Below are 26,367 nucleotides of genomic sequence, written 5' to 3'. Positions count from 1 at the left end.
ACTTTCTATTCGTACTCCGTTCTTTCCCCCGAAATTCTCCATTAATCGATTAGTTAATTAATTAAGAATATTAATCAACGTTCTGTTATACTTGTAATTTGTACGAGTTACATTTTTTAGATCGTCTTGTAAGGCTCTGACGTGTTCGAGATTTCGCGTTCTTCCTCAATGATTCGTCGTTTATACTTTTGTCAATTTCCTCGTCCTTCTTCTTCTCCATCTAAGTTTTCGTAATTTTTAGTAATTGAACGAAGCTGTGAATTTCATCCGAGAAGAAGGGACGTTCTAGATAAATTTCTGATGATTACCCATTCGTCCATTAACGACAGTTCAGCGAACTTTCTGCGACGCAGCTCGACAATTTCTTCGTGCATCAAGGCAATTCTAATTTTATGAATTAAGTAGGTCGAGTAAATTTACATATTAATCTGTTATAATACCGATTAAAATAATTTATACAACGACAAACATTTCAGTAGTATTAGAATGCTATAATGAATATACTTAGAATTATTGAAATGCAATAATTCTATACTTTGAGTTATTGGAACAATTTATACGCATTTTTATGTACATTTTGAGCTCCTGTAATATTAAAGACGCGCCTTCATCGCATATCCTGTTTCCAAATAAAACAAGACACCTCAAAGACCTGCAAATATAAAGGTACTATACTTTATATACAAAAATACGTAATTAAAGCTATGTAATTAAATAAAATGTGAGAAATATTTATATTGCTTGTTATTTCACATCCGTCAGCCTCAGATAAGTAAATATAAGGAAAGTTATTAAGAAATCTATCAAATTCTGCAATTTGGAAGATCTGTGAAGGAGCAAGTAGAAAAATCAATGTAAGTAAGATAAATAAGCTAAGTATATACACACATTCGTGTGTCGTCTCGTTTTGAATTATTTTGATTTATATTTTTTGACGCAAATTCGTATATCTTGAGTTTCAGGAAGAGTTGTTGGGCCAACTTCCCGTTTTTCCATCGGGAGAACATAATTCAGACGGAAGGTTCTCCCACATTTTGACAAATTTTTCCACACGGAATTTCTCGAGAATGGACAAAGATTTTTGGGTCAAAATTGGGCCTCTGTATCAGGAGAACACACTGGTACCGATATTATCTTTTTTCGGATACGAAATTTCATATTTTCGTGAAGTTTCCACAACGATATACTACACGTGGCTTGCATTCGATCAAACGACACTTGCAAATTCACGTGCAATCGCAAAATACCATCAAAGGCGTCCAAGATGCAATTCTTGTTCCAGTACAAGCCGCAAAACGAAGAAGAAGAATAGAGGAATATAGAAATAAGATTAAGTTACCTGTTCGTTCGAAGCATTTTCCCCAGATCGCCTGCACCATCTTTCGTTATATGATTATTTGCCAGATTTAGAATAATTAATTTGGGATTATTCGGTGGGTCACGATATCGTAATTCGTGCGCAATTTTCCTCATGCCATTATCGCTTATTTTGCACAACCTCAGTGACAAATATTTCAAGCTAAACACGATTATCTGTCAGAGTGAATTCTGGACACGTCACTTTATAAATTATTAGGTTGCCCGAAAAGTTTCTTTCGTTTTATAAGATGATAATAAAATGAATAACAATTTCTGTTTTATATTATTTTATTTAATTGCGTATCATCCATTTCATCATATTTGTATTACTATGTTCGTGCATAATTCAATAAATTAATATAAAACAGAAAACATTGTGCGTCTATTATTTCCTTATAAAACGAAAGAAACTTTTCGGACGACCTAATACTTGCCTTCCTCCAGGCGTGCAAAGCAAATGATAATTTTCTTGCGTGTTTGGATTCATGTCTAAATTCAAATCTTGCACGCATCCGATATTTGTCAGCATTTCCGCAATTTGCATAACACCGAACGCGTTTATATTGCAATTTGGCAATCTATGAAAATGTTCGATCATTTCTTTGACGAACGTAAACGTGATACGTGAAATGTAAGCGAATAATCGTTTGGTTTACTTCAATACTGTGATAGTATTGTATTTCTGCATCGTAGAATTCAGTGCATCTAATAAGCAGATGGATACTTCACGGCGTGTAACAAAGTAAAAATGAATTCAAGGACGTGCGCTTATTTCAACATCTTTGTTTTTTTTTTTTTAATATTTATTAAAATTACAATCAATTCTCGCGTTGAAAATTTCAACTTCTGAACTGCGGATTTTTATGCGTCTACGAGAGATTCAAAAATGCCAAACTGCACGGAATGTGCATAGTATGTAAAAATATATGAGATATCCAAAGCAGAATATTTGCTATAATATTTAGTGGATGGTTGTTTAAGTTTAGTTCTTTTACAGTTACGTTTGCAAAATTATTAATTTGCATAATTATCCGTAGATTATTTAATTCTATTACGAAGAAAATTTCGTTTTAGAAGATACTTATCTTTGCTTTCAATTTTCACTGGCGTCACGAGTTTTCTATTCGGGTAAGTTACATGAAAAATTGGCGATCCGTCGTCCTCGAGTCTTAAAATATTCAAATTACGATGAAGATTTACAGCTATTTGGATTTTGATTCGAATTTAGAGACGATTACTTTTCGGATGTTGCCGATAAACTATTGGAGACACGAAAATCCGCAAGATTCTGCTATTTTCGAGATAATTTATTGTTAAAAGGTGCACTTGATCTTATTAAGAAACTATGATTAAGTTAGGGAAGTTTAAGGAAACGCTTACTATAATTCTAGGCAAGGGATGTACGTTATACTCGTGCGCGTGTTTTAAAAATTCGCTCACAAAACTTTCATGCAAATTCCTTGCTGTGTCGCCTATTAATGTAACCATGTAACGATATATTTGCTAAAGATAAATATAAATATTGAGATATTTACCTGCAATCGACGACGCTTTATCTCGAGCAGAAGCGGTGTATTTGCTCCTCTTATCTACCATGACTTTATTTCGTAGAATTCTTAACACGATTTTTATTAGCCAGGTTAAAACCAATTGCTGTCAAAGCCACCAGCAAGTGAACGTCGAATTTTTTGGAAGCTTAACAAACGTACGTCTGTAGTACAACAAATAATATATAGTTTCAATAGTTGTGAAGCTAAACGTAGAAATTAATTCAGTGTCTTTCTGTACAGAAATTTGTCATTTATTTATCAATCTTGCTCTTCGACCAAGCACAGTTTTCTTACTATTAATCGAACAACAAAAATCATTTGTTGACGCGTTTCGAAATTGAGTTTACACCGCGTTTTAGAAATATTAAGATCGATATGGTAAAATCCTAAAATATATAGAGCGAAAGGATATTTAAATTTCGAAAATTATTCAAAGGCGATGGATTACTTTCTATAGCTAAAACGATATTACGATCAACACAGAGTGGATCATATTTCGTCTATCGAAGCGTTTTGTCTCAATATTTAACCATAAAATATCACGCTATAGTTAAGTGTTTTGTTTATTATTCTTCGGACGACGAAACGACGAAACGTTACACCAGGCGGTAAATCCATAAATGCTGGCGCCTTTAAGCCCCATAAGGCTATAGAATACCCTCTCATAAACCATCCACCCCATGGTGGTTGTAATCGGACGCCGAAAGGATGCCAGGACGACACCCTCTATGGATGGAAAACGATGAAAAGCCTCGTGGACGAAAGTATCGAGCGATTTCTGGTAGCGCGATGTAATGGAAACTGTGGAAAGCGGCACTCACATCATGCTTAATGGCCTGTATCACGATTTTATGTGATTAGGTTCGTAAACGCCAGGCTTTCGTTAAAAGGCTGATCACGATAATGTCTTGTACTCGTTTCGAAATATGCACAGGATATTAATCACGAGAAGTGCTCTTTTGTCATTAACAGTCCTCGTTAATTACAATTGCTTATCGAATTGTCCCACTTTTTTTTATCTATCGTGCGATGCAAGTTATTAAATTTGCATAATTATATCGTTCGTGAGTATCAAGACACTTGGATTCCAAGGATCTCTATAAGGAAATCTATATCGTTTTTATAATATCGTCTCCACTAACGTAGATCAAGCGAGTTTAGCTTCCGACTAGGAAGATTCAAAGATGCTTTAAAATCAAAGTATTATTACCTAAAGATTCGGAGAATCTGTTCATTCTTATCACGAGCCTGTTCGCCGTAGATACAAGAACTGCGGATCGTAGAAAATCCGCTAGAATTTCACTCCCTTTCGACGGTATATTTCCCCGAACCTCGCAACGAGTAGCGTAATAAAGTAAATAACACGAGGAGGCCCCGCGTCCCACCAACAAACAGGTCTGCGTTCACGATCGCCACGCGTTATAGCGGCGATCGCGAGCCGCCTCGGGTTCAGTTCAGCTCGGCGCTTTGACCGCGCAGCTCCGTGTCCAGGAAAAAAGCGTCGACTACGCGAGGCCTTTGACAGGAGAAACGGCCGCTTGACAGTTCCGTTCTCGACCACGAATAGCCACTGACTAATATCTATTTCCTCTAGTAACCGAGTGCGAACGTTCGTCATTATCAAGCTTTACGTTGGGCAGGAAACGGATCGGAGGTGAGTGAAATTGCCGTGAGATTTATTCGTTTGGATTTTCGTTTCATTGAAATTCACGCGACTTTGCATAGCCGAGGACAAAAGTGGATGATACGTGTCCGGTAATTGAATATTTATTCCTTTTACACTCTGTTGGAGCTGAATTATCGAGAGAGGCGAACAATAGAACGAGCGAGTCCTTTGCGATGCAAAACGGACCCATTGATAGTCGGATCTCGAATGACACGCGATCCCTTAAAGCCAAATGCAATTGACTTTGCTTTGGACGCGAAACGATTGGTACAGCCCCTCGGCCAACTTGGAAATGCTTTAACTATTTTCACACCAGATTTCGTTTAATACGATCGTTACTTGTAATTTGTCATACGATATGATATAAAACTGTTCGAACACTTTTCATAGGAAAACGATAGGAAACTGGTATTTATATATTTATATATGTGTACATACTTGTTTCGTAGTCAAAATTGATGGTAGAACCGGCATAAGTGAAGTATATACATCTTCTTATATCAAAATTGATAATAATAATAAAATGAAATTGTAATAAGAACTTAATAATCTTTCGAACAAGTTTGATTCTTTGACTCGCATAATCTGACTGCAACCTGGCTGTATAGAAATTGGAAATCTCGGTTTGGTTCTTGAATTAAATTCTCGCGAATAATACATTCACGATATGATAAAATATAATACATTTTTTGAACTTGTAAAACTCGGTAAATTCGGCTCCTTGATGTTACATCGTGATAAATAACAAATACAAGATAAGATATTGAAATACAATGCGAACACTATCGACGATACGGATGACTCTTAGAAGATGTGCTCGAATGCGATTTGCGTGGACCGTGTCTAAGACTGCTACGTGTCTTGAGGTTGTTCTACAGGTTTTGTAGATAATAGGGTCGTGGATGAGTAATCTACCTTTTTCTTTGACTTATACCTTAGACAGTCAAACGGTCTTACAATCGAGCCTCTCGGAAGATAAATTGATCGACTCTGCTTCTTATCGCTTATTTAATTTCGTTATGTAAATACTCGATTGATATTCGACTCTCAAGAAACAAAAATTCAGATGCGCAGGTTCATTCATCGCGAAAAGATGACACGAGTAATAGTGAATTCTGGCGTAAATTTAAAAAGCAGAGCGTTGTATACGTTTCTGATCATTGCTTAATTTCATTACATAAATACACGATCGATATCCGATTCTCCAGAAACCAATGAGTTTAATTCCACAAGTTCCATAAAAATGCCACAAGAAAATGGTAAATTTTAACGTAAATTAAAAATAAGAAACAGTGTTTGTAGCATCATTTCCCTGTACTTTCCTGATCGATGTGGCTTCTGAAGGGTTCGATTAAAATAAGTACAGCCCTCGGAAATTAAAATATTCAAATGACATAAACAATTTCACCAATATTCTGTTACTTGTCGCTAATGTTTTCTTTAACGAGTCGTTGCGTCTCTTTAATGGGACCAATTACGTACCGGAAGCGGAGGATAGAGCGCAGAGAGCGGTGCAGGCGCGTGGAAGCTGTGCAATCTTTGAATTTGCCAAGTGTGGAAGCGCGAAGTTCACCGAACGCGATGTTAATGTATCTATCCCTTCATTTCTCTCTTTCTACCACACACGTGAACCAGCTCTGGCCAATTGCATTAATTTACGACTGTTTACATCATCAGGCATCAGGGTGTGCCATAAAGCCAGACCTACCACCATGAATTATGCATCGTAGGGTGGTTTCGGCTCTTCCCTCCCGTTTTTTCTTTTTGCTCTATCGCGCGCAACAGCTTCGAGATCATTATCCTGACGCGACGAAATCATTATCCTGATCGCAATTTCACAGAAAAAAAGAGAAAAAAAGTCACGATCCAAAAGCGCTTTTAATTTTCCAAATTACGTATTCGGCGTGTAATCGGTCGAGTATCGTTTTTCTTAATGAATTTATTTTGAGGAACAGCAGACCGTTAAATTGAGACGAATTACGCTTAAACGAAAGCGACAGGACAACGATTAATTAATCGCCTCGGTCATTCGTTTTTTGCCCGTCTGCGGCTGCGTCCCCCTGTTTCTCAAGTTCAATTTTTTTAAATCACCATAGCGGAACGGTTAAATTACTTCGTAAGCAGTTGGACGGCGCGTTCGACTGTCAGTGAAACGAGATAGCGAGGATGTTTCGCGTAACAGTAGTGTCAAATACCGCACAGAAACCTGTGTAATCTTTTTCGTTAAAGTGCAGTTTCTTCGCGTCGGACCCTTCTTGGCTCGATACCGCCGCCTTTCCGGCAAAAATTCCACTCTCTTGCTTTTAAATCTTCGGCGTCTCGATGTCTCTGTTCGCTTACAAAATTGTAGTTTTCTAGTTTCAAATCTTTTTCGATTCGATACTCTAATTTTTTTACAAAATTACGATTTGCTTATCGAGGAACGAAAAGCGTCGCGGGTCTCGCTTTCAAATTATGGTTTCTTCGGTCCAAATATTCGTTGTTTCGATAGATTCACCTTTTCAAAAAATATTACCATATGCTCCACGTTTATGCTTATCGAAAGAAGAAAAGTATCACGAAGATCTTAGCGAACGTCTTAGTAGACGGCGTGCCATCGTAATAGTAAACCTCGAAATTCAAAGATCTGGTTACGATCTGGTAAACCACGGGGATTCTGGACCACGAGGACCGTGTCTCTCGACCATACTATACTGCAATCGACTATGACAGTTATTACGTGCTGAACGAAACAGTCCGCAAAGGTATTTCTACGATGTAATAACGCCTCCTCCGAGACAGGGACATGTTCTCACAAAGATACAGTCTTTGCCATTCGATTCGCTAAATCGTCGAATTGATAAACGTGCAAAATGCTGGAATTCTTAGCTGCAAGCTCGCTAAACGAAGTTATCTCTAAGAAGAAACGAATGATATCATACGTGCACCAAACCCTGGTAGTCGTTGCCTGTTATCAAAAGATTGAAATTATTATTAACATGGGAATTTCTTTGTAAAGCGAGACGCCCCGGTAAATCGCAAAAAAGTGTGACAGAAATTTTTCCTCGTGCACGCTTTCCGTTTAAATTCTTCCCCATTAAAAATACTTCTCGATTCGATACAATTTGTAATAAATGTCTGCTTCCTTAACACGGTCCTAATAATTTTCCGCGACGGGATAAACCAGCTTGAAACTCGGAACAAACGATATTCCATATGCGTCAATTTAATTACCATTTTATTAGGATATCCAAAAAGTTCTTTCGTTTCATGAGGAAATAATAGACGCACAACGTTTTTGTTTTATATTATTTTGTCGAATTACGTACGATCCATCTTGCTCTGTTGAGATGAACACCGCGACATTTCACAGACTTGGTTTCACGTTTGTACGAAGGTGCACTGTTGTAAAAAACACGTTTGCGAGAGAAAGACACTTTTCGGACAACCCAACTGTCCAGTGGCAACGAACTAACATCAGAATTTCGCAAAATGAAACGCTGGAATAGAGAATGACGACGATAGAAATTCCTCTGGAAGCTAATTCTCGATGAGACCACGCTGCATAATCTTCTATACCATTAAGAGCACGAAACGATATCGAACCGTTAGAACGATCGAGAGAGCTGTTGCGAAAGCTCACGAAAGGGACTCGTTACCGAATCCGTTTTCGCTGTCACGATATGAATCGTAGGACAAATATGGTCGATGGCATAAAGTATGCTCGACGTACTCTTGGCCGTGGTCTAGCCATTAAAGCTTCCCAATAAGGCAGCTTTTACGCACGCACGTGAATACAGGCGGACGCACGGGCGCCGTTTAGACAGAATCGAGGCTCCTTCTCGCGTGGGAAGCGATAGTATTTCGATATTACCCTGGCAAGCGTGGACACGCGTGTCTCAACAGTCTCAACGTTGATACACACTCGAGTGTACGTGCTCGCGCGTTTATTCGAACCGGCTTCTGTGAGTACACAGAGATGCGTCATCGATATATATATATATATATAGGAAGAAAATATGTACTCTGGTCATCAATCGTGTATCGTCGTATACGTGTGGGTAAATATACGGCTCGTTTGCAAATTGCATTTCACGCGCCTCCCAATCAAACTCTGATGGTATTCGCGACTTGAGAGACGAACGACCAGTGCAACGTTCTTAGCAGTGCCACACGGTACAATGATTTAATAACGAAACGATTAAAGCGACTGATTTTAATAATTTTTAGGTTTACAGAGGGTGTCTCATTTTAATCGACACGAGGAGGATTACTCTCAAAAGAGTTTTGAAATAAAACTTATTTCGTTTCGGAGGAAACGTGTTGCGATGGTCACAAATTTGGTCTATGTAGAGATTTCAAGGTGATCTGTAGTTTTCTTAAATGGAACTATACGTTCTCTTTTTATACGATGCAGTTCTTAATTCTCTACAAAAAGGTATCGAAGTATCTGTATCTGAAAACGCCTAATCTAAAAGATAGCTGAATGTGAATTCTATCGAATCGAGTGTACGAAAGACAAGCAAAGAACATGAATATAAAAGCACTACGTTATCCTTCCTCGTCTTTCATACGATAAGTTTTACAAGATTAAAGACAGAATATCTTTCGAACTAACCATGTTCCAAGTACCTTGATACTTTCTTGTAGAAAAAATTAAGATACATCGAGTGGTATATAAAAATATGTATAGTTCCATTTGAAGAAACAAAGGTTGCTTCGAGATCCTCAAAACACGTTCGCCTAGATAAGATTTCTCACCGTGGCGGAAAACTTTTCCTCGAAACAAGACAAGTTTCACTTTGAAACACTTTTCAACGACGATTAAAACGAGACACCCTGTACACAGAGTGTAGCAAGTTCAAACGATCAAGCTTCACCAAAACACGTTGCACGAGTAGAAAGAAGAAAAAGATGAAACGCGAACATATGCCCTCAAACGTCTTATTACACCGAAAAGAAAGTTGATTTATGCGTCCATTTCAAAATGCCATCCCCCTTTTCGAGCATAAGCTTCGCATCGTACGGAAATTGAGTTTGTAACTCTCCGAATTTCATGTTTATCTTGTTTTAGATCAACGAATGCGCCATCAATCCTTTCTATTAGTTCTTGTCGCCAATCGACTCTTGTACGATACACAATCGCTTTCACTGTTCCCTGCGGATAAAAATCCGTAATGTTGCAAGATCTGGCGATCTCGCGGACCAAATAATAACGCGCCCTCTCCGACCAATTTGCCTTTCGTGATAATGTTCGTCTATTGCTTTCAGGTTTCATATTTCTGCTATAACGTTTTTACTAAGAGTTTGTACATTACGGTATTGGGTTGTCCGAAAAGTGTTTTATGTTATTTTATTGAATTAGGCAGTATGATCCATTTCGTTCTATTTCTATTATTATGTTCCTGCATAATTCAATAAACCAATATAAAACAGAAAATCTCTTATTTCCTTATAAAACGAAAGAAACATTTCGCACAATCTAATACAACACTTACGTTTATACAGGATGGTTGGTAACTGGTGGTACAAGCGGAAAGGGGGTGATTTTATGCGAAAAAAGAAGTCGAAAATATAGAATAAAAATTTTTCGTTCGAGGCTTTGTTTTCGAGAAAATCGACTTTGAATTTTCGCTCGGTACGCGTGCACTTTATCGCGTCTCGTTATAACGGATCTCACTGTAGATCGTTGTCTCCATGGAAAAATAAAAAAAAAATTGTATTCTATATTTTCGACTTCTTACCACAAGTACCACCAGTTACCAACCACCCTGTATAATATCATTTTCTTTAGCCGTCTAAACTTGGGACACTGTGTAGACTTGATCGAGCGTGCACCGGTATTTAACTCGAATTCAAGGTACGTAGCGTTTTTAGAAATACTAGAAGCTATATATTGAATTCAACAGTAGCGATATTGAAACGATTCGAACGAGGAATCGTGATTTTTCGTAAGAATTTTATGCATTGATATATACGTAGGTTCGCGTTGCTGACAGCTTCTTCGATGATATACCAATGAGATACCAAACATGGCTACGTCTCAATGGTTTTAAATTACACGTATAAATACAGAGACGCACGACACATCAGCTGAGGTTTCTCCAATGAAGATGATATCACTCTGCTTGAATGAATTTGAGTTAAGTACACGTATAAGCATGGATGCGCGACACACGAACTGAGACAGCTGTCTTTCTATTTCATTGAGTCTTAAATATTTCTCATCCCCGTTTTCGATTTACTTAACAAGCGAGCGAACCAAAAACAGATAACAGCCAACAGTCGTCGGATTTCGTCGTCGCGTTCCTAGCTCTTTGGATATCTTCGGCCTTTGCAACGCTTGATCCATAAAATGCGCAGGATATACAGCAGATAGTAAAATCGTACGAAATATTAAAACGAAACGTTTCAAAGCAATCTATAATTCGATAATATCTATGAAAATACGACGTTCGTTTCTAACTATGTAATTCTATCGTTACGTGGATTTTATTCGAATAATTGAGAAATTTATGGAAAGTCAGATCGTTCGAGGGATCGGTAGACACATCGCTGATCGTCGCCACCAGTACGTTAAGAAATGTTATAGCGGCTTTAAAATAGAGTAATAAGGTTGAAAATAGAGTAACGAGAGGCAGAAAATAATTGCAAGCGGCGCAACATCCTGCAGCTCTTTGTAAGTACACGCTTCAAAGCGTGAATCGAATCGCGTCTTCGTACGCGAGCTCGCTTTGAACTGGCAGGCTTGACTACATTACGGCCACGCTTGCCTGTAAATTCACCTTTTCTTTCTTCCTTCTTTTTCTTTTTTTTTCCCCTCCAAGAGGAGGGCTCTGGCCGCTTTTTTTCCTGGTACGTACCTAACAGAGGAATGCGGGCGACTCGTGTCCGAGGAGGAGCTGCACGAACAAAGGGGAGTACCCCGATTTCTGTCGGCAGATAACGCGTTGTCGTTCTCGGTCTTAAACTGGGTCACACGCAAATGGATTTTCATGATAATTCTTAATTAAGGCTCGTGACGATACGTCAATTAGGTCGCTAATTGACTAACACGATAAATCAGTCGTCTGGTTGATAATACCGACGTTTATCGTTAACCTTCGGTCACTGGCGAATTTTCTTGATATACTCGCAAAAATTTCCAATAGAGTTTGCTCGAGTTGCTTTCTAATGATAAATTCAGGAAAAAGAAAGTCAATATACATTCCTGTTCCGAAGTGGCCGCGAGTCGTCGTCACCAGACTCTTTATGAGAATTCGTATTTTTACCATCACGATTTTCGTTCTTATCTGATTAATCAATTTCTCAATTTTTATTAATATGAGAATTCACGTAGAGTTAAACGAACGAAAGAAATAACAACGAGTGACCAATTTTAAATTAAATTTTGAAACCGGTTACTCGACCGGACCTGGTGAGGTTAGTGTTAAACAAACAGAATCAAAAGAGAAATTTGTTTCATCTGTAACTTGGATATTCTACTTGTTTTTATCGTACCATATGCATTTTCTGCGCTCTACGGCTTTCGATTCTCTGTCGATGCGTAAATATCACAGGCTAGTTACTATGTAGCTCTTATATCTGCTTCAAAATTACAAAGAGTTAAGGGTTAACTATTAAAAGATCATTAATCTCTATATATTCTACCCGACAAAGCAGGCTGATGTACTCTACAACAATTAGATCGCTGTTATAAGTAGTTCCATTGGATGAGCCAAACAGATAGGCTTGATAGATCGATACGTTATTCGTATGGCCTTTCGATGAAGATTCGCTTTAAAACAACGATTAAAGGAACAATGTACGAACGTAAGAACTGCGTATAAGGATCAAAGTCCAGGTTTCCATAGTTTCCAGACCCGACGAAGTCGAAGATTCGAGTTTCGTGAATTTAAGTCCGGTGCCTGAATTATACGTTTTTTCCTTGAGAAATCTCTTTGAAAGACTCTGGCGATAGGAATATTTGAATTTGCTGGAAGCTCTCATCCAGAACGTTGTTCGAACAACAAGAAACCGAGAGTGATCCTGAGGCTCGTCGAGAACTCTGCTCGTGGCTCTGTTCGTGGTGATGGCAACGCGCGTGCAAGTCGTTCGAAAAGCGAATGCACGGTGCATTCTAATCTTCCAACCGGCTGCTCTGATGCAAGCAGCGTTGTTGGCGGCTTCTACCGAGAAAACGAGCCCCCGTGGCAATCTCAACGATCTGGAATGGATTCGTAATCGCTCGTTAATGCGTTTCCAGGGAATCAGAAGCTATACGAAGGTCCACAGAAAGATACCTTGGGGACAGAACTTGCGTTTCCTTCCGACAGTTTCCTACTCCTCGTTTATATATATATACTATATATGCATTCCTCCATAAGAAAAAACAATGAAAAAAAAAAAATGGAAGGAAGAAGAAACGAGAGGAGAATTTAAAGTATCTGTCAGTTTTTAAATATTTCGATGCGCACAGTGAGGTTTATCACGCGATTCGTTTAGATTTATCTAGAGTTGCCCGAGTTCATAGCACTTTGCGCAGACGGGTTTATCGCGATCTTCAGGAAATGCCCACTTGCGACTTCCACCGAGGCAAGCTGTGATTATTGCGCGCCTATTGCAATTTAATAAATTATATTACTCAGAGAGATGCATTTAAGTATGATGCAGACGAGCGAATTTTGCCGCCAGTTTCAGCAGTTCATTAGATTATACGGAGAAACTCACGAACTTACTTACGGTAGATAAAAATTAACGCGCGCCGACTGCCCTCTCAGTATGCTCGTATAATACGAAAGACAGCGATCATGCTTTCTATTAATCCCATAATTTTATCCTACAAGCACGCGATTAATATTCAATTTTCAAGAAACAAATATCAACTTGCGTGAGATGATTCGTCGTTACAAAGATGCGACGAGCTGTGTGCTCTTGTTATTTGATTATACAGCGTGGGAGGTACTTCAACGCAAGTCTGTGGACGTCTTAGGATTTACACGACCTATACATTCGACACACGACTGTCACACACGTTAATAACGACGAGGTCCATTTATTTTGTCTCCACGTGCGCATCGTTTCCTGTCCCTGCGCGGCGTATTCACGCTGTAACAACGTGCAGGAAAAAAAATCGCTCGAAAATGAAAATCTAGCCTCGCTATACTAAATACGTTGCCCCCCGAAAAATAACGATAGAAAAAAAAAAGAAGAAGAAAAAGTGGAAGAATCACAAGAAGGAGTAGATCGATAAAAAGTGACGAGTTAGTCGGTAGATCGGGCGTTGCGAAATTCGTTGTGACAAGTCATTCGTCATTTTTGGCGTTCGTGTTCCTTCGCGGCGCATTAAGATTCCGAAACGTAGCTATAGCCCGCGCGTGTATGCCAACCAACGACTTTCGCGGACGCGTGTGCGGCTCGCACGCAGTCCCATTTGTACCAACAGTACCAACACGTATCCAGAAATCAATTTATATTTATGATGTATCGAGGCTCGATGACACAGCGACTGGCTATGCTGGTCTCGAACCAGCCGGAGCTAGCAGGAACAAATGGGAAGAGAGGAGGGAAGAAGGAAGGGCAGGAAAGATGGGAACTGGGTGCGAGAGGGAATGAAAAGCGTCAGCCGCGAGAAAAATAGACGCATGAGCAGCATCTTTATTCTAACATCTTTTACTGGACGTGTTACCAACATTCTAAGCGAACCTTCCGCGTGTTGCGAGCAGAAAGTTAATGGAAACTCGATCGAAAGGGAAACAGAAAATCAAACGAAGCTTTTCGGTAGAAATATGTATACGATTGGTATCTTGGATCTTTCAGCGGTTGATAAGCTTTGGATAGTTTGGAGAAACGAGAATTTGTTTGATCGCGAACGTGAAACGTATCAAATATCGTTAGTATTATATTTATATACTATATTAATGTTTGTAAAATCGTACGATGAGAGTAAGAAAGAAATGGGATACGAAGCGTTACATTAACATTGGAATTTAATCTGAATTTGTTGAGACTTTGATGCGAGGTTCGAAATTCCTGCTTAGATACGTATATTTTGTTTCTGTGAATTTACGTTGGAGCTAAGAAATAGCTGGTTATCTAAATATTTCGTGTTATAAACTCTGCGAAGCACATGTTCTAATTTTTATATACATCCTCAAACGTCTTTCAAACTTTGCCAATACGATGGTATCTTGTCATAGAGCTAACCATGTTTCACTTGTATTCTATTTGTCTTGCACACGTCTGGCCACGTCACTGGATTGATTTCAAATCAAATTTACCTGTGTTTCCATCAAACGCGACAGACAACGACGATATCGATGAAAAATCGATGGATAAAAATATATGGATGTGGATGGATGGTGGAATAAAAGTTCCAAAAGAATTCCAGGTATCGATATCCACGAAGAGGACAGCGTGACCAGGGAGACGCGTAGTCGGAGCGCGCGATCGGCGATTATCTTAATTGCCGGGCCTAGCTAGATGCGCTGGAAATCACCGTTAAGTTGGTCGTCTTGCTCGTGGTACCTTAATTATCCTGGCGGTCGTTCCACTGGAAAGGCGCCTAGCATCGAACTGTTATCGCTGTGCCGTGGTAAATAGGATTTCGCCTCGGAAGTAATATCGCCGACTCCGTGTACACTTCCTGTTGATCGTTCCGATACGCGTCGATCATTGATCTTTAACCCTTTACATTCGGCAAAACGAACTGCTCGAACATCCGGTAACCATAGCACGCGTGAATGGCCAGCGTGTGAATTATGCAACGATTCTTTTGGTTCGATGTAATCGAATTGAAATCAATAGAAGTCAATGAGAAAGGGAGGACAGTGGTTGGACGAGGTTTCAAGATTAATGACGATTAATTTAGTCGAATAGTAGAAGAATACCGATGAGAATGTTACAATACAGGCAACACTTCGTACTTTTTTCTCCTTTTTTTTTTTTTTTTTTTTTTATAAAGGATACATCGGACGTGGAATGCCGTAGCCTTTTCGAAAGAGATTCATGGTAATAGGCGTGGCTGTTCCAGGAACGCAAATCGTTCTACGGAACTGTAAATCTGCCCGTGAACAAAAGGGAATTCAGCTTGGCAATCCGCTATCGACGAAACCTTGAATTAAAAATCGACGAAATGGAAGAGGGAACGCGCGAAACATGTACAGTGTACGGTAATGAGCAAACGTGAACGTATACTGCTTAAGACAGAATTACCTTTTTACAATTCCACCAAACGACTTGATTTTATTTTTCTCTTTTGAAATTGGAAGCAATAGTTTGCTAGATAGAGCGCAAGCAAATTTCTGGAAAAATTGCAGTTAATCGAAATCGCGAAGAAAAAAGCAAACGTCGCTTTTTACAATGTTTTTATCTGGGCCCAGGATGAAAATTTAATCACAGCCTTGGCGATTTTCGGCGACCTAAAATCTATGTACAGATTCTTATATTCGTCCATATCAACCGATTCAGCATGTATGTGACTGAAACGAATCTACAAAGTGCGTTCTTTAAATTTTCATTACAGGCTCAGACAGAAAAATTGTAAAAGTGACCTTTATTCCTTTCTTCGAGATTCCGACCAATTACACTTTTATTACAACTTTTTTCCACGTCATCTAGTAAACTAAACCTTCTAACTTCTCAAAAAGAAAAGAAAAAGTAAAGTCGTCTGGGCCAGTTTTAAAAAAATTGCTCTGTTTTAAAGGGTGTGTGTTCAATTTTGCTCAGGACACATAATCGGTTCTTCGTTCTATGTGTATTGCATATATCGAAACATAATCTCTGCGTAAGTTCCATTTCTCTGGTTGTGTTCACAAAGATATAACCTTGCATGAACATATGCAATTTATCTTATGGCACATTCCACTGAATCTTCGAGAATGAATAAAACATCTCTTCGATGGACAAAAATCGATACTCCATTTTACATTCTGTTTGAAGCGAACAAATTGTTGAATCGTGAACGTAAACGGTGCCAGAATATCTGGAATACGATTTTTGGAGAAATTGCAGCGAGGCTTCGCGGAATCGTTTCTCCAAAATGTTTAATCGAACGCGATCGGCTGAAATCACGATAAATTACTGTTGGATAAAATCGACAGTGTGCATGCCAGGAGGATGCAGGTAAAAGAAAAAGATGAAACGAGAGGCAGCAGAAGAAGAGAACGAAGAAGAGGGAGAAGAAGAAGGTGAGCCTGGGAGGATCTGTCGATGGTAAGAGGGGACGAAAACAAGAGAGTGGAGAAGTAAGGGAGCACCTGTCCAACAGCTGCCTTGCAGATGGTCTACGTCGTCGCTGGATTATGCAACGTGTAGGTGTCTCGTGTTTCTGTAATCAAAACGTTCGATTGTTTCAGATTTCGCAGAACTTGTTAACGTGCTAATCTCTCAATGGATTTCATATGGTAAACTATAAAACAGCGAGTAACGTTTGGCGATGGAAAATGTTTACGACAAGTTCACAATTTATGATTACACGCGAGAAACCAGAAGATAGGAAAGACGCAGAAGATTCGTGTTTCTTACAAGGATATTTTTAAAAATAGAAGATTATAGATTCCGCCGGTTTCTCGTGGATAAAGAATGCTCGTAAAGCAACGTCCACGGGCCGGAAACGTGTGATTTGAATTTACGAGTGTTAAGTTCGCACTGGCCGTCGACTTACGCCTTTCTGATAACGAGCTGCCGGACAGAGGACCCATTGCTGGATGACTAATGGTCGGAGCCTCTCGTCCAGGGCCACGAGCAGAGAGAAAAGGAAAGATATCGCATTCCGCGATGCGCGAGGCGAGGAAGAAGCTCACCAATGTTGCGGAGATCTTATTCATCTCTACTAATTCATCACTCTGCTTTACCTGAGTAAACTGAAATTGAACTGAGACTTCTAACGTTGTTTCCCCTGGTAATTCTATAGAATTTTAACACGTTCGCGATCACAGACGATTGAAGCAAATGCCCACTATAGATCATGTTTCGTTTCTTGTACCTTTGTATAATATATTTGATAATTCTTCACGATATTCAACATTTCATAATTTTTCCTTGGGTCTACCAACGTGTTCGAGGGGTTCACGTTACAACTCGTTTGTAAAACTTACGTAACACGTATCTTTATGTATTTTACGTTAACTTCTGGTACGTCAATTTCTTGTTCATCTTGTATATCAACTATATTGAAATACCATACATCGTACATAGCTGTGTGAGATCAAGTTGAAGCATAGAACTAAATGTAAATTAATTGCGAAGCACGTGTGGCTGGTTAGCGAACGTGTTATAATTCGATCAGAAACGTGGTCGGTCGATCGACTAGAATTTCGTTCCACCTAGTTTACAGGCCCAATGCTTTAGCCTGATCCTTTCCAACGAATTAAACATGGAAAATTAATTCAGCAAAGGGGACTCACGTCCAGACAATGGAGCCCTACTGCATTCGCTAAAGGCGTGGCAACCCACAACAATGAACGCAACGATTAAAGTGGAAAAAAAGAAATAAAAAATAAGAGAAGTTGTCCGTCGAACGACTGGCGGTCTACATGCAAGCTCTGATCGGTCTTATCTCGTCCGTCCTTCTCCGAACTTCGAATGGCTGCAAGCCAAACCGCGGTTTATTAATGTCACGTGGAGGATGCTAAACATTTTCAACATCATAACAGCAGATACCTAATAACGAAAGAAGGAGAGGTTGTATTAATGCCACATGTTTTTTACAACTACGGCAGATGTTCGATGTTGAAACAAGTTGGAGCAATCCCGCTGCTCCGTGAGGTCACGAGTTTCTATGCCGCGGTGAATCAACGTGTTTCCGGTGTTAGGGATTCATTAAATCCGACGCGAAACTCGAAGACAGTATAAATACAAACAGCGATTAAGGGGCGATCCTAAGTAAACCCGCCTCTTGAGTGCTTTTAGAGGAGGTCGCGCGCAAGAAATGATAAAAATAAAACTGGCAGATGTACAGCGTGAAACGAATTTAATTAAACATCGCTGCTTCCCCACGTTACTCCGCAGGCCGAAGCAACGCGATTATTACTCGGCGTCTCTTTCCTTTCACTATTTGTCCTCTTCAAACTGTTATTCTATCAATGTAGATGTATAAATATCAGCTGTTTTAATTTTTACGACAGAAAAATCTGTGTTATTTATTCTATCTTTCGATGCGAAGATCGCGAATCATGACAAATCGTATGTTTACTCGTAAAAGAAAAAGATCATAAAAATTCATTACGTCGCTACTGAGTCCTAGAATTCTTTCCTTATATGGTTTTCGAATTATGTATGCGAGTTGTTGCTCGCTTCTCAAAATTCTGTGTCTTCCGACGCACGAATAAAAGAATAGCCCAGAGAATGGAGCCAACCACCAAGAGATCTTTTTCCATACAAAGAACGCGTCACATCGTGGCTTACTGATTCGCCACGTTTCGGCTACATCAAAGAGAATCGCTCATCTGGCGCTGAGGAATGAAAGCGATTAAGTTTGCGGGTTTAAAGGGGATCAAAAATCTCAAGGGTCGCGGAGAACAGCATACGTTCAACAACGAAGGGCCACCGCCCACTAAATCATCCACAGGTCCCAAACTTAGGTCGATCTAAAGTTAGAAAGCAAAATAGGTCAGTTCTGAGGGAGGGGCAGGTTTCCGATCGATCTTTCTAGCCTTGGTTCTTGGTCACATTAAAACTCGAAAAGCCTTTGTCGAGTAGAATCAGATTTCCTAACAAATTTAAATGTATTCATAGAGTGAAGAAAAATTGCTTCGCCCTTTACCATGAGAATTTTTCTTCGTAATATTGGATTGCTCGATAAGCGATTCGATCATTCCGTATTGATTTTATGATGTGGTTTTAACACCATACTTTGGCAAGTAGCACATTTTTAATGTAATTTTGTTCCATACGATCATTTTCATACATTTTCAATTAGTGTTTCTTATTGGCCATAATCAATCATGCAGTGTCTTACGTGAATCTTCTCGGTCTTCGAAGTTGAAATTACCAGTTTTAAATCTTACAAACTATTTCTTGACGGTTTTATTACAAAGATTTCTTTTTTCTAATGACAGATCCAACGAGAAACATTCGAAATAGGATGTGCCGGAAGAGTTGTCAAGCGGTCGTCAAACTGAAACAAACCGGGAATTTCAATATAACGATCCCGTGGCAGCTCGAAGAAACCTCTTCTTGCCCTTTTCTCCGATCGAAGTCGATTCGAATCAGCGCGCAAACATGCTCGTCGTTTTACGAGGGGTCGGAAGAAAAGGATGCTTTGTTGGGCAGGCACGGCTTTACGATTCTCACGAAATCAGAATAAAAAATCGGAACCGGTAACGCGAGAGAAAAGAAACGAGAAAAAGATGCGTATGGCTGAGCTTGCGACTCTTCACTTTTAATGCCGGCCTGTTCTTTGGTTCGCGGGAAAAGGGCCATACGTAACGTTTCCCCGAAATATATGTGAGTGGCATTTATTCTTGCGCAGTTACCCGAAAGTCTTTGGGCCTGATCGCCGAATCGTTGACCCCTGACGCCGACTGAATCGCGATAAGGGTGTCCACGAATCATCTTTTCAAACTTGCCTTTAACACGATCGACTTTGATCCAATTTGCACCAAGTGCGCTCACAGTGTTGGATCGTCACACAAGTAAAAATGAGAAATTACCTGTTAGAAATTGATCAGCGATGAATCTCCTTATTTCTTTATAATTCTTCATCTTTTTCTATTAAGCTTCCTATCCTAATTTGTATAAAACTTTGGTAGTATAACAATTCCAGTGCTTTGACTCTGAGAAGAGCCGCATTACCTATGGGTTCACTTAATAATTGATACTGTCCAACTATGAAGAACGGCAGTCGCTGTAAATACACAGTCGCTCAAAATTCTGACGTTGTATTTAGCAGGATGTATTTTAATCATGAACCGTGATGTTGAAGATCGATAGCTGAAGCGGTAGAAACTTATGTCGTTATGTCTTGCCATGAATTGGTTCTTTTAATAAATATTGCCTTTCTTCATGGGTCGGTCATAATTGTAAGAGGGAAAAATGTTGCAGGAGGAGATTAGAGCTTGAAGGATGGCATAGATCCACAATTGAACGGCAGCATGTGCTATGTGATAGTCACTAGTCGTAGTTTGCTGTGGACGCTCCTGTCCCTGGCGGCGTTAATGGCAGTTTTATCGGGGCTCATCACTCCAAAATGGCTCATCGGACCTCAGATAAAAGACACGAGTAACTATTTTCTCTTATTTAATCCGTACGTCGTTAGTATGCGGTCGAAGGGTGGGATATATTCAAAGAAGTTCTTAACGTTGCTTGGAATATTAATGACTCGTGTCTACTTCGATGAGACCCCATCACCTTCTCGTTGATACTTCTTGTACAATTTATCCATCATTCGTTCGTTCCTAAACAGAGAACTATATTAGACGAAGGATTAAAGTCTTTTTTCCTGTTTTTTCTTTTGATCGTTAGAGAATGGGACAGAGTTTTACGCGCCAACAGTCGGAATTTTCAATCGTTGCATCAGGCTACACGGGAAGAAGACTCACTGTGCAAATTTCAACTTGGACGGCTTCGCCACAGATTCCAGCGTATTTCCAGACTGCTGGAAAGCTTCTTACTTCTTCCTGTCTCTTGGCTTGGCGATTATGTCGATGACAGTGGTGGCAGCTTTGGTTGGCTGCTGCATGCAAAGCATCGGCAGAAAGAGCATCTTCAACCTGGCTGGTGTTGCGCAGGTTATTGCTGGTAATATTTCAACATGACACTTCAATTTTGCAAACAGCTTGTAACTCTCTAAGTTTCTAATGCTACTTCGCTTCTTGCCAACAGGAATATTTTATTTACTGGGGATGATCTTGTATCCCGCCGGCTGGGGCGCAGAAAGGGTTCAAAGGATCTGTGGACCGGAAGCTAACGCTTTCTATCTCGCTGAATGCTCTCTAGGTAGTAAAAGCGTTTACAATTCTTTACATTCCCAAGACACTTTGACTTTTTATGCGGGCAATCAAGATGCTGTAGATTAAATCCTTTGCATAAAACTCGACTTAAAAAGATTCATGGATTTTATCTTTGTAATTGTTGCCCACACTAAGCAACATTAAAAAATTGAAAACATGAAAATAACAATAACATATAAGAGTAACATAAATTAAGAGATAAAATGAAACGAATAAAACAGAATAGGGGACGTCTATTATTTTCATTGCTTAATTAATTTATTGTCAAGCAAAAGGGTAAAGAACGTTTTATGTTCCAGGTTGGGCTTTCTATAGCGCCGTGATAGGGGTTGGATTGACGTTTGTTTGTGCGGTAATAAGCGGCCAAGCAGAAAAGTCCACAGCCAGTGATAAAGTTCAGGACAAAATGAACGAGGGCAAAACATTGATCTGCCTCGCGTGAAACTAGAAAAACTGGGGAATGTACGTCATTGATATTTTGGGAATATTGATATTATCTTTGCCAAAGAGCAATGATAAAGTAAACCAAACGTTGGCAAATGCGACAAGAGAATAGAAGGGAATTTATCGTGGGACCAAATCAAGTTCAAGGTCAGTGATCTTTGTTAGGGGGTCGTTGAACTTTTGCTTCATCGAATATATATGTACTTATCACAGAAATGAATCTGTTCTGTGCCAATTTTTCCCCAGATTTTCATCTCTATAGCATTATGATTGTTTTAAGAGAAGTACGGTTCAGCTTACTACAGATGATTTGTATACAAATAAATGTATATGAAACAGATATTCGTAAGAAATGATATAAGAGAAGAATAATACTGTATAAGGAAGAAATAAATCAAGGATGTTGTTAAATACTTGTGTCTTCCTACTTCCCTATCATTCGTGTTTCTTCTAACTAAAATAAATTTGCATGTTTTTCTATCATTTTTTATTAATTCATTGAGAACAGGTGTATGGACAGCTTACTAGTATCTAATAAATAAATAATCGTAATTGTTTATTCGCGTAAAAAAGAGAAAGGGAACGTTCGATGATCGACGCGTTTAACAGACATCGAATCTTTTCCCATCGATAAGTAAAAAATTTGCGCTTCCTGTCGTTTCCGAAAAGCAGTTTCGATTACTCATGAGATAAAAACACAGGACATTTTTCTCTCAAGAACGACGTAATTCCAAATTCTAGTGAAATTTTCGGCGAATTAAAAAATAGAGACAATACATTTTGAGAAACGTGATGATTGTGGTTGTCACGACGATTATCCTTATATACGCTTTGGATCGATCTCTTGAAAAGCTATGTGGCATATGGGCCCCTATAAAAGCAACGGGGAACTGTTCTGAATATAAATTACTACGTGTGGATTAAGGTGAGCCCCTAAACAAGGACTGTACACAGTATATCGAGGATGCAACTAAGAACGAAGAGAACTAACAGAGTACGAAAAACGAGTTGCAATACGCGTGAATTCTGTCGTGCTGGCCAATGTTCATATCGGTATATAACGGTTTCTGAAAATTACACGATTAATTTGCTTGTAATCGCTCGCTGTTTCAGCCACGCAATATTCTCTCACGCTTATTTACAGTCGCTGGCGGCACACGGTTGATACATTAAAAAAATTAATCGTTTCTCACTCAGGATGACGTTTTATAGAAAATTCTGATGGATTCGCTAGAAGTCTAAAATAAATCGTTACCAAAATTTGTTTTCGTCTTTAGGCAGAACGGATAAATGAGAACAAAATTATATGATCCTGATTCCTTATTTGTCTCTCTATCCATGATCGCGAATATTGTGCAAGAAAACTGATCAATGAACCCACCAACTAATTAAAGAAAGAAGCTTCCAACGTGTTTTCATTTCATTCTCATTTATCGACTCGCTTGTTGTCTTTCGATGGGTCTGTGGCACGTGCGATCAAAAGCGATCGCACGTGATATCGCGTCGAATCGTCGGTTGTCAGTCGATTTTATGTACACACGTATAAATAATCAAGGCACCAAGGGAATCAACAGTCAATAAATAACGCAGATTGATACGCGTTACTGCATATTAGTAAGCAGAACGATGCTTCGAGAAATTTCCTTTCCATCTTTTCGCTTTATTCTTTATTTTGTTTTCTTTGCATTTTAACGCGCATGGAATTATAAATTTGTCAGCACATTAGTCAATACCATCGTGAAAATCGCGACACATTCATCATACCGAGTATTTAATTAGATAGCGCGTGTTTTTTGGTTGGGCCAGCTCTAAATTATATCTGCTAACGTCAGTTTATCTACCAGATACACCTTAAAATTAACATGGGAATTAAACTATCGGGTGTTTCGAGACCGTCTCTACGGGAATGTCAGTTTAGACAAACGTGGGTCCATACGATGCTTGCGCAGGGACTCTTCTGAAGAATCTTTCACCTTTTGTCTGTCAGGTAATTCGCAAGATCTATTCACAACTACGATATTTTTTCCGAAACCGATTTCCTCGTGAGAGGTATTAATGCGATCAAACTAACGATCGAGTTTAAAATAATAATATCAATTAATTGTTACGAGTGTTACAGAAACAGTATAGATAGTAAAAATAATAGGAATCTTTTTCTGGTTTAACCTGCAACTCGCGATCTATCCCGATCCCGATCGTTTTGCAAGCAAAAATTCTTAGGCGAGCACGGTTGATTGTTCGCTTTTTTCGAACGATCGTTAATATTATATACATGAACTACAAGATAAAAATTATACCTGGCTCAAGGCAACCAATATTTCTCGAGTATATCTCTTGTCTTGCAGTCCTTAAACCAGGTTTATTAAGTTCCTAAGTTTTGACTAACTTCCACGATTAGTTATAAACTTCTCTACCTTCATCTTGCTGATCATTAACGTTTATCAGCGATCGTCGATCGTTCATGCTATTCGTATAAATATAAGTTACTCATGATCGCTAGAAATACCATATAGAAATATGATCTGGCCGCTTTACTCGAGTAACTACTTTTCAGCTTTCTTGCAAAAAAGATTCAATGGGCAAAGGGTAGTCTTTATCCCTTCCTTTCTACTATGAAAATTGAGAAATGATTTTTTACAATTCATCTTCTCCCCAATCACTTATTCTGATTTGCTTTTTTTTTTCTCATCGAGTAACATTTTCTTTGACATAGTATCTTACAAAAAGAAACATGAAATAGAAACAAAGAGCCGAAGATGCTCAACTGTTACTGTGCTATTCCGTTCGTAAAGTGAACATTAAATACGTAGAAATCGAACGACAGCGTAAATTGTTATAAAACGTAACAAGATTAGCACGAAACATCACAGCGTGTACAAAATCGAAGAGAAACATTTAAGAGCGTGAGACGAGGAAACATCGTAATAAAATATCGTACATTTAAAACGTTAAAAACTTAATCTCCCGATCGATCCGGCTCTTTTTATATTTACTAAAAGTCAATCCTTAAAAAAACCGATCGCACTAAATATTTATCAATTACATGAATCGCTCTTATTGCTCGTATGCTGTCCCACAACGCTCAACTCTATTAACGACATAAAGCGAGTTTGATTGTAGTTCGAAGCATATCGATAATTATTGTTTATAATCAACTCCATACCGAGCAATCTGATGTTTAATTGTCATTAATCTATTTATTAAGTGGATCCAGACGCAACAACGAGCATCGTATTAATTGTCAATTAAGAAGCTTTCAGAATTAATCGTCAGTCTGCTCGAGATTCGAGTTGTTTAAGAAAATGCATACAAAATACCGCGGTTTGATTTGGGCTCGAGGCATTAAGCGTCGCCGGAAACGCTGCTACGAATTGCTGAATAGATCCGCCCCTCTTTTTATCGTTACGTATCGGGGGCGAAGATCTTCACGGTATTCTCGGAATTTTGCGCTTTCGAGCGCATCGCTCGTCTTCTCTCTTCGATCAGTTGCCTTCGAGCTTGTTCTCTTGCTTCTCTTGCCTTCTTGTTTGCTTCGCTGTTAGCTGTGGATTTTGGTTTGTGAATTGGCGTGACGCGACGTTTGGCAGTGGTGCCATTCTGCGGAGCTGAAGCAACTGTCTTTTTCTCTGGTACAGTCTGCAAAAGATATTACAAATGTAATGAAGCACTAGCAATAGAAAATAATGGTACCGTCTATGTTAAGGACTGATAGAAGTAAAGAAATGTCAGGAATTAAATTGTACAGGTGAAAGAAGTACAGGTGAAAGGTGAAAAAAAAAGGAGAAAGTGGAAATTGCGAATATCTGTACATGTTACATGCATCACATACACCTTTACACTTTTACATTTCCTATAGATACATAGAAATAAGTAAAACATACTTAGAGAAAAAGGATCCTTCTCGGATTTCTTCTTCCAGCTTTTCTAGCACTGTTTTCTTAATCTCCGTTACTTGGGTATTTTGACAAAAATCTAGGAAAAATACCGAAGGAGGAAGAAGAGGGCTTTTATTCTACAAACGCAAGAGGGTATAGTTGATCGCTGCTAATAATGATTCATTTAGTACAAATTATACAAAATCCTAGGATTCAGAATACATGAGTACGAAGATTCGTCGTACGCGGTGATCTTTAGAAATATAAAAACAAGACTCAGAATACCATACATGTACAAATACAACGATAATCGACAAAGGGTTCGATTTGATTTAAGAAACGTACACACGTGTTTTACTTTAATAGGGAAACTCTTAGTATTTGACGAATTTGTGTGAAATTTGATATTATTCGGAAATAATTGCATATATTTCGTATCTTCTAGATAACTATTCACGTGAAAGCCTTTTTTCAATGGCAGATAATTGTCGAGGTCAGTAGATATAATACTTTTTCCACTCTTTCTATTTGGTAAACGACTAGAAACGAAATTTGAACGAACA

The 26,367-nt window shown here is 38.9% G+C and overlaps 2 protein-coding genes across 7 annotated transcripts in view; one reads left to right on the top strand and one right to left on the bottom strand.

Annotated features, from left to right (window-relative positions):
* The first annotated feature begins 4,347 nt into the window (after window positions 1-4,347).
* Window positions 4,348-22,340, top strand: LOC117154715 (LHFPL tetraspan subfamily member 2a protein). Of its 2 annotated transcripts, XM_076622658.1 has the most exons (6): window positions 4,348-4,563; window positions 10,349-10,414; window positions 20,578-20,754; window positions 20,998-21,273; window positions 21,358-21,471; window positions 21,785-22,340. In XM_076622658.1, exons 3-6 carry the CDS (start codon window positions 20,628-20,630, stop codon window positions 21,925-21,927), a joined length of 660 nt encoding a protein of 219 aa, XP_076478773.1. In that variant the 5' UTR covers window positions 4,348-4,563; window positions 10,349-10,414; window positions 20,578-20,627; the 3' UTR covers window positions 21,928-22,340. The 2 variants fall into 2 exon arrangements, with proteins under 2 accessions (XP_076478773.1, XP_033185834.2); XM_033329943.2 differs by lacking the exon at window positions 10,349-10,414 and having other exon boundaries at window positions 4,349-4,563.
* Window positions 22,341-22,393: 53 nt separating this feature from the next.
* Window positions 22,394-26,367, bottom strand: part of LOC117154712 (uncharacterized) — a 41,787-nt gene continuing 37,813 nt past the window's right edge. For all 5 annotated transcript variants that reach the window (XM_033329936.2, XM_076622655.1, XM_033329938.2 and 2 more), the window contains one exon: window positions 22,394-25,565. In XM_033329936.2, the coding sequence (XP_033185827.2) occupies window positions 25,332-25,565 (234 nt within the window). In that variant the 3' untranslated portion in view covers window positions 22,394-25,331. The remainder of the gene's footprint in view (window positions 25,566-26,367) is intronic.

This window comes from Bombus vancouverensis, chromosome 11 (genome assembly GCF_051014615.1).
Source record: "Bombus vancouverensis nearcticus chromosome 11, iyBomVanc1_principal, whole genome shotgun sequence".
NCBI classification, from domain to species: domain Eukaryota; kingdom Metazoa; phylum Arthropoda; class Insecta; order Hymenoptera; family Apidae; genus Bombus; species Bombus vancouverensis.
This window is presented reverse-complemented; position numbering and strand designations above follow the sequence as displayed.

What these genes read in the sequence shown, in the direction of transcription:
- LOC117154715 (XM_076622658.1), top strand. Translation starts at nt 20,628, where the DNA reads ATGTGCTATGTGATAGTCACTAGTCGTAGTTTGCTGTGGACGCTCCTG. An exon ending in ACCTCAGATAAAAGACACGA is followed by an intron (nt 20,755 to 20,997) that starts GTAACTATTTTC and finishes TTTGATCGTTAG; the next exon opens with AGAATGGGACAGAGTTTTAC. An exon ending in TGTTGCGCAGGTTATTGCTG is followed by an intron (nt 21,274 to 21,357) that starts GTAATATTTCAA and finishes TCTTGCCAACAG; the next exon opens with GAATATTTTATTTACTGGGG.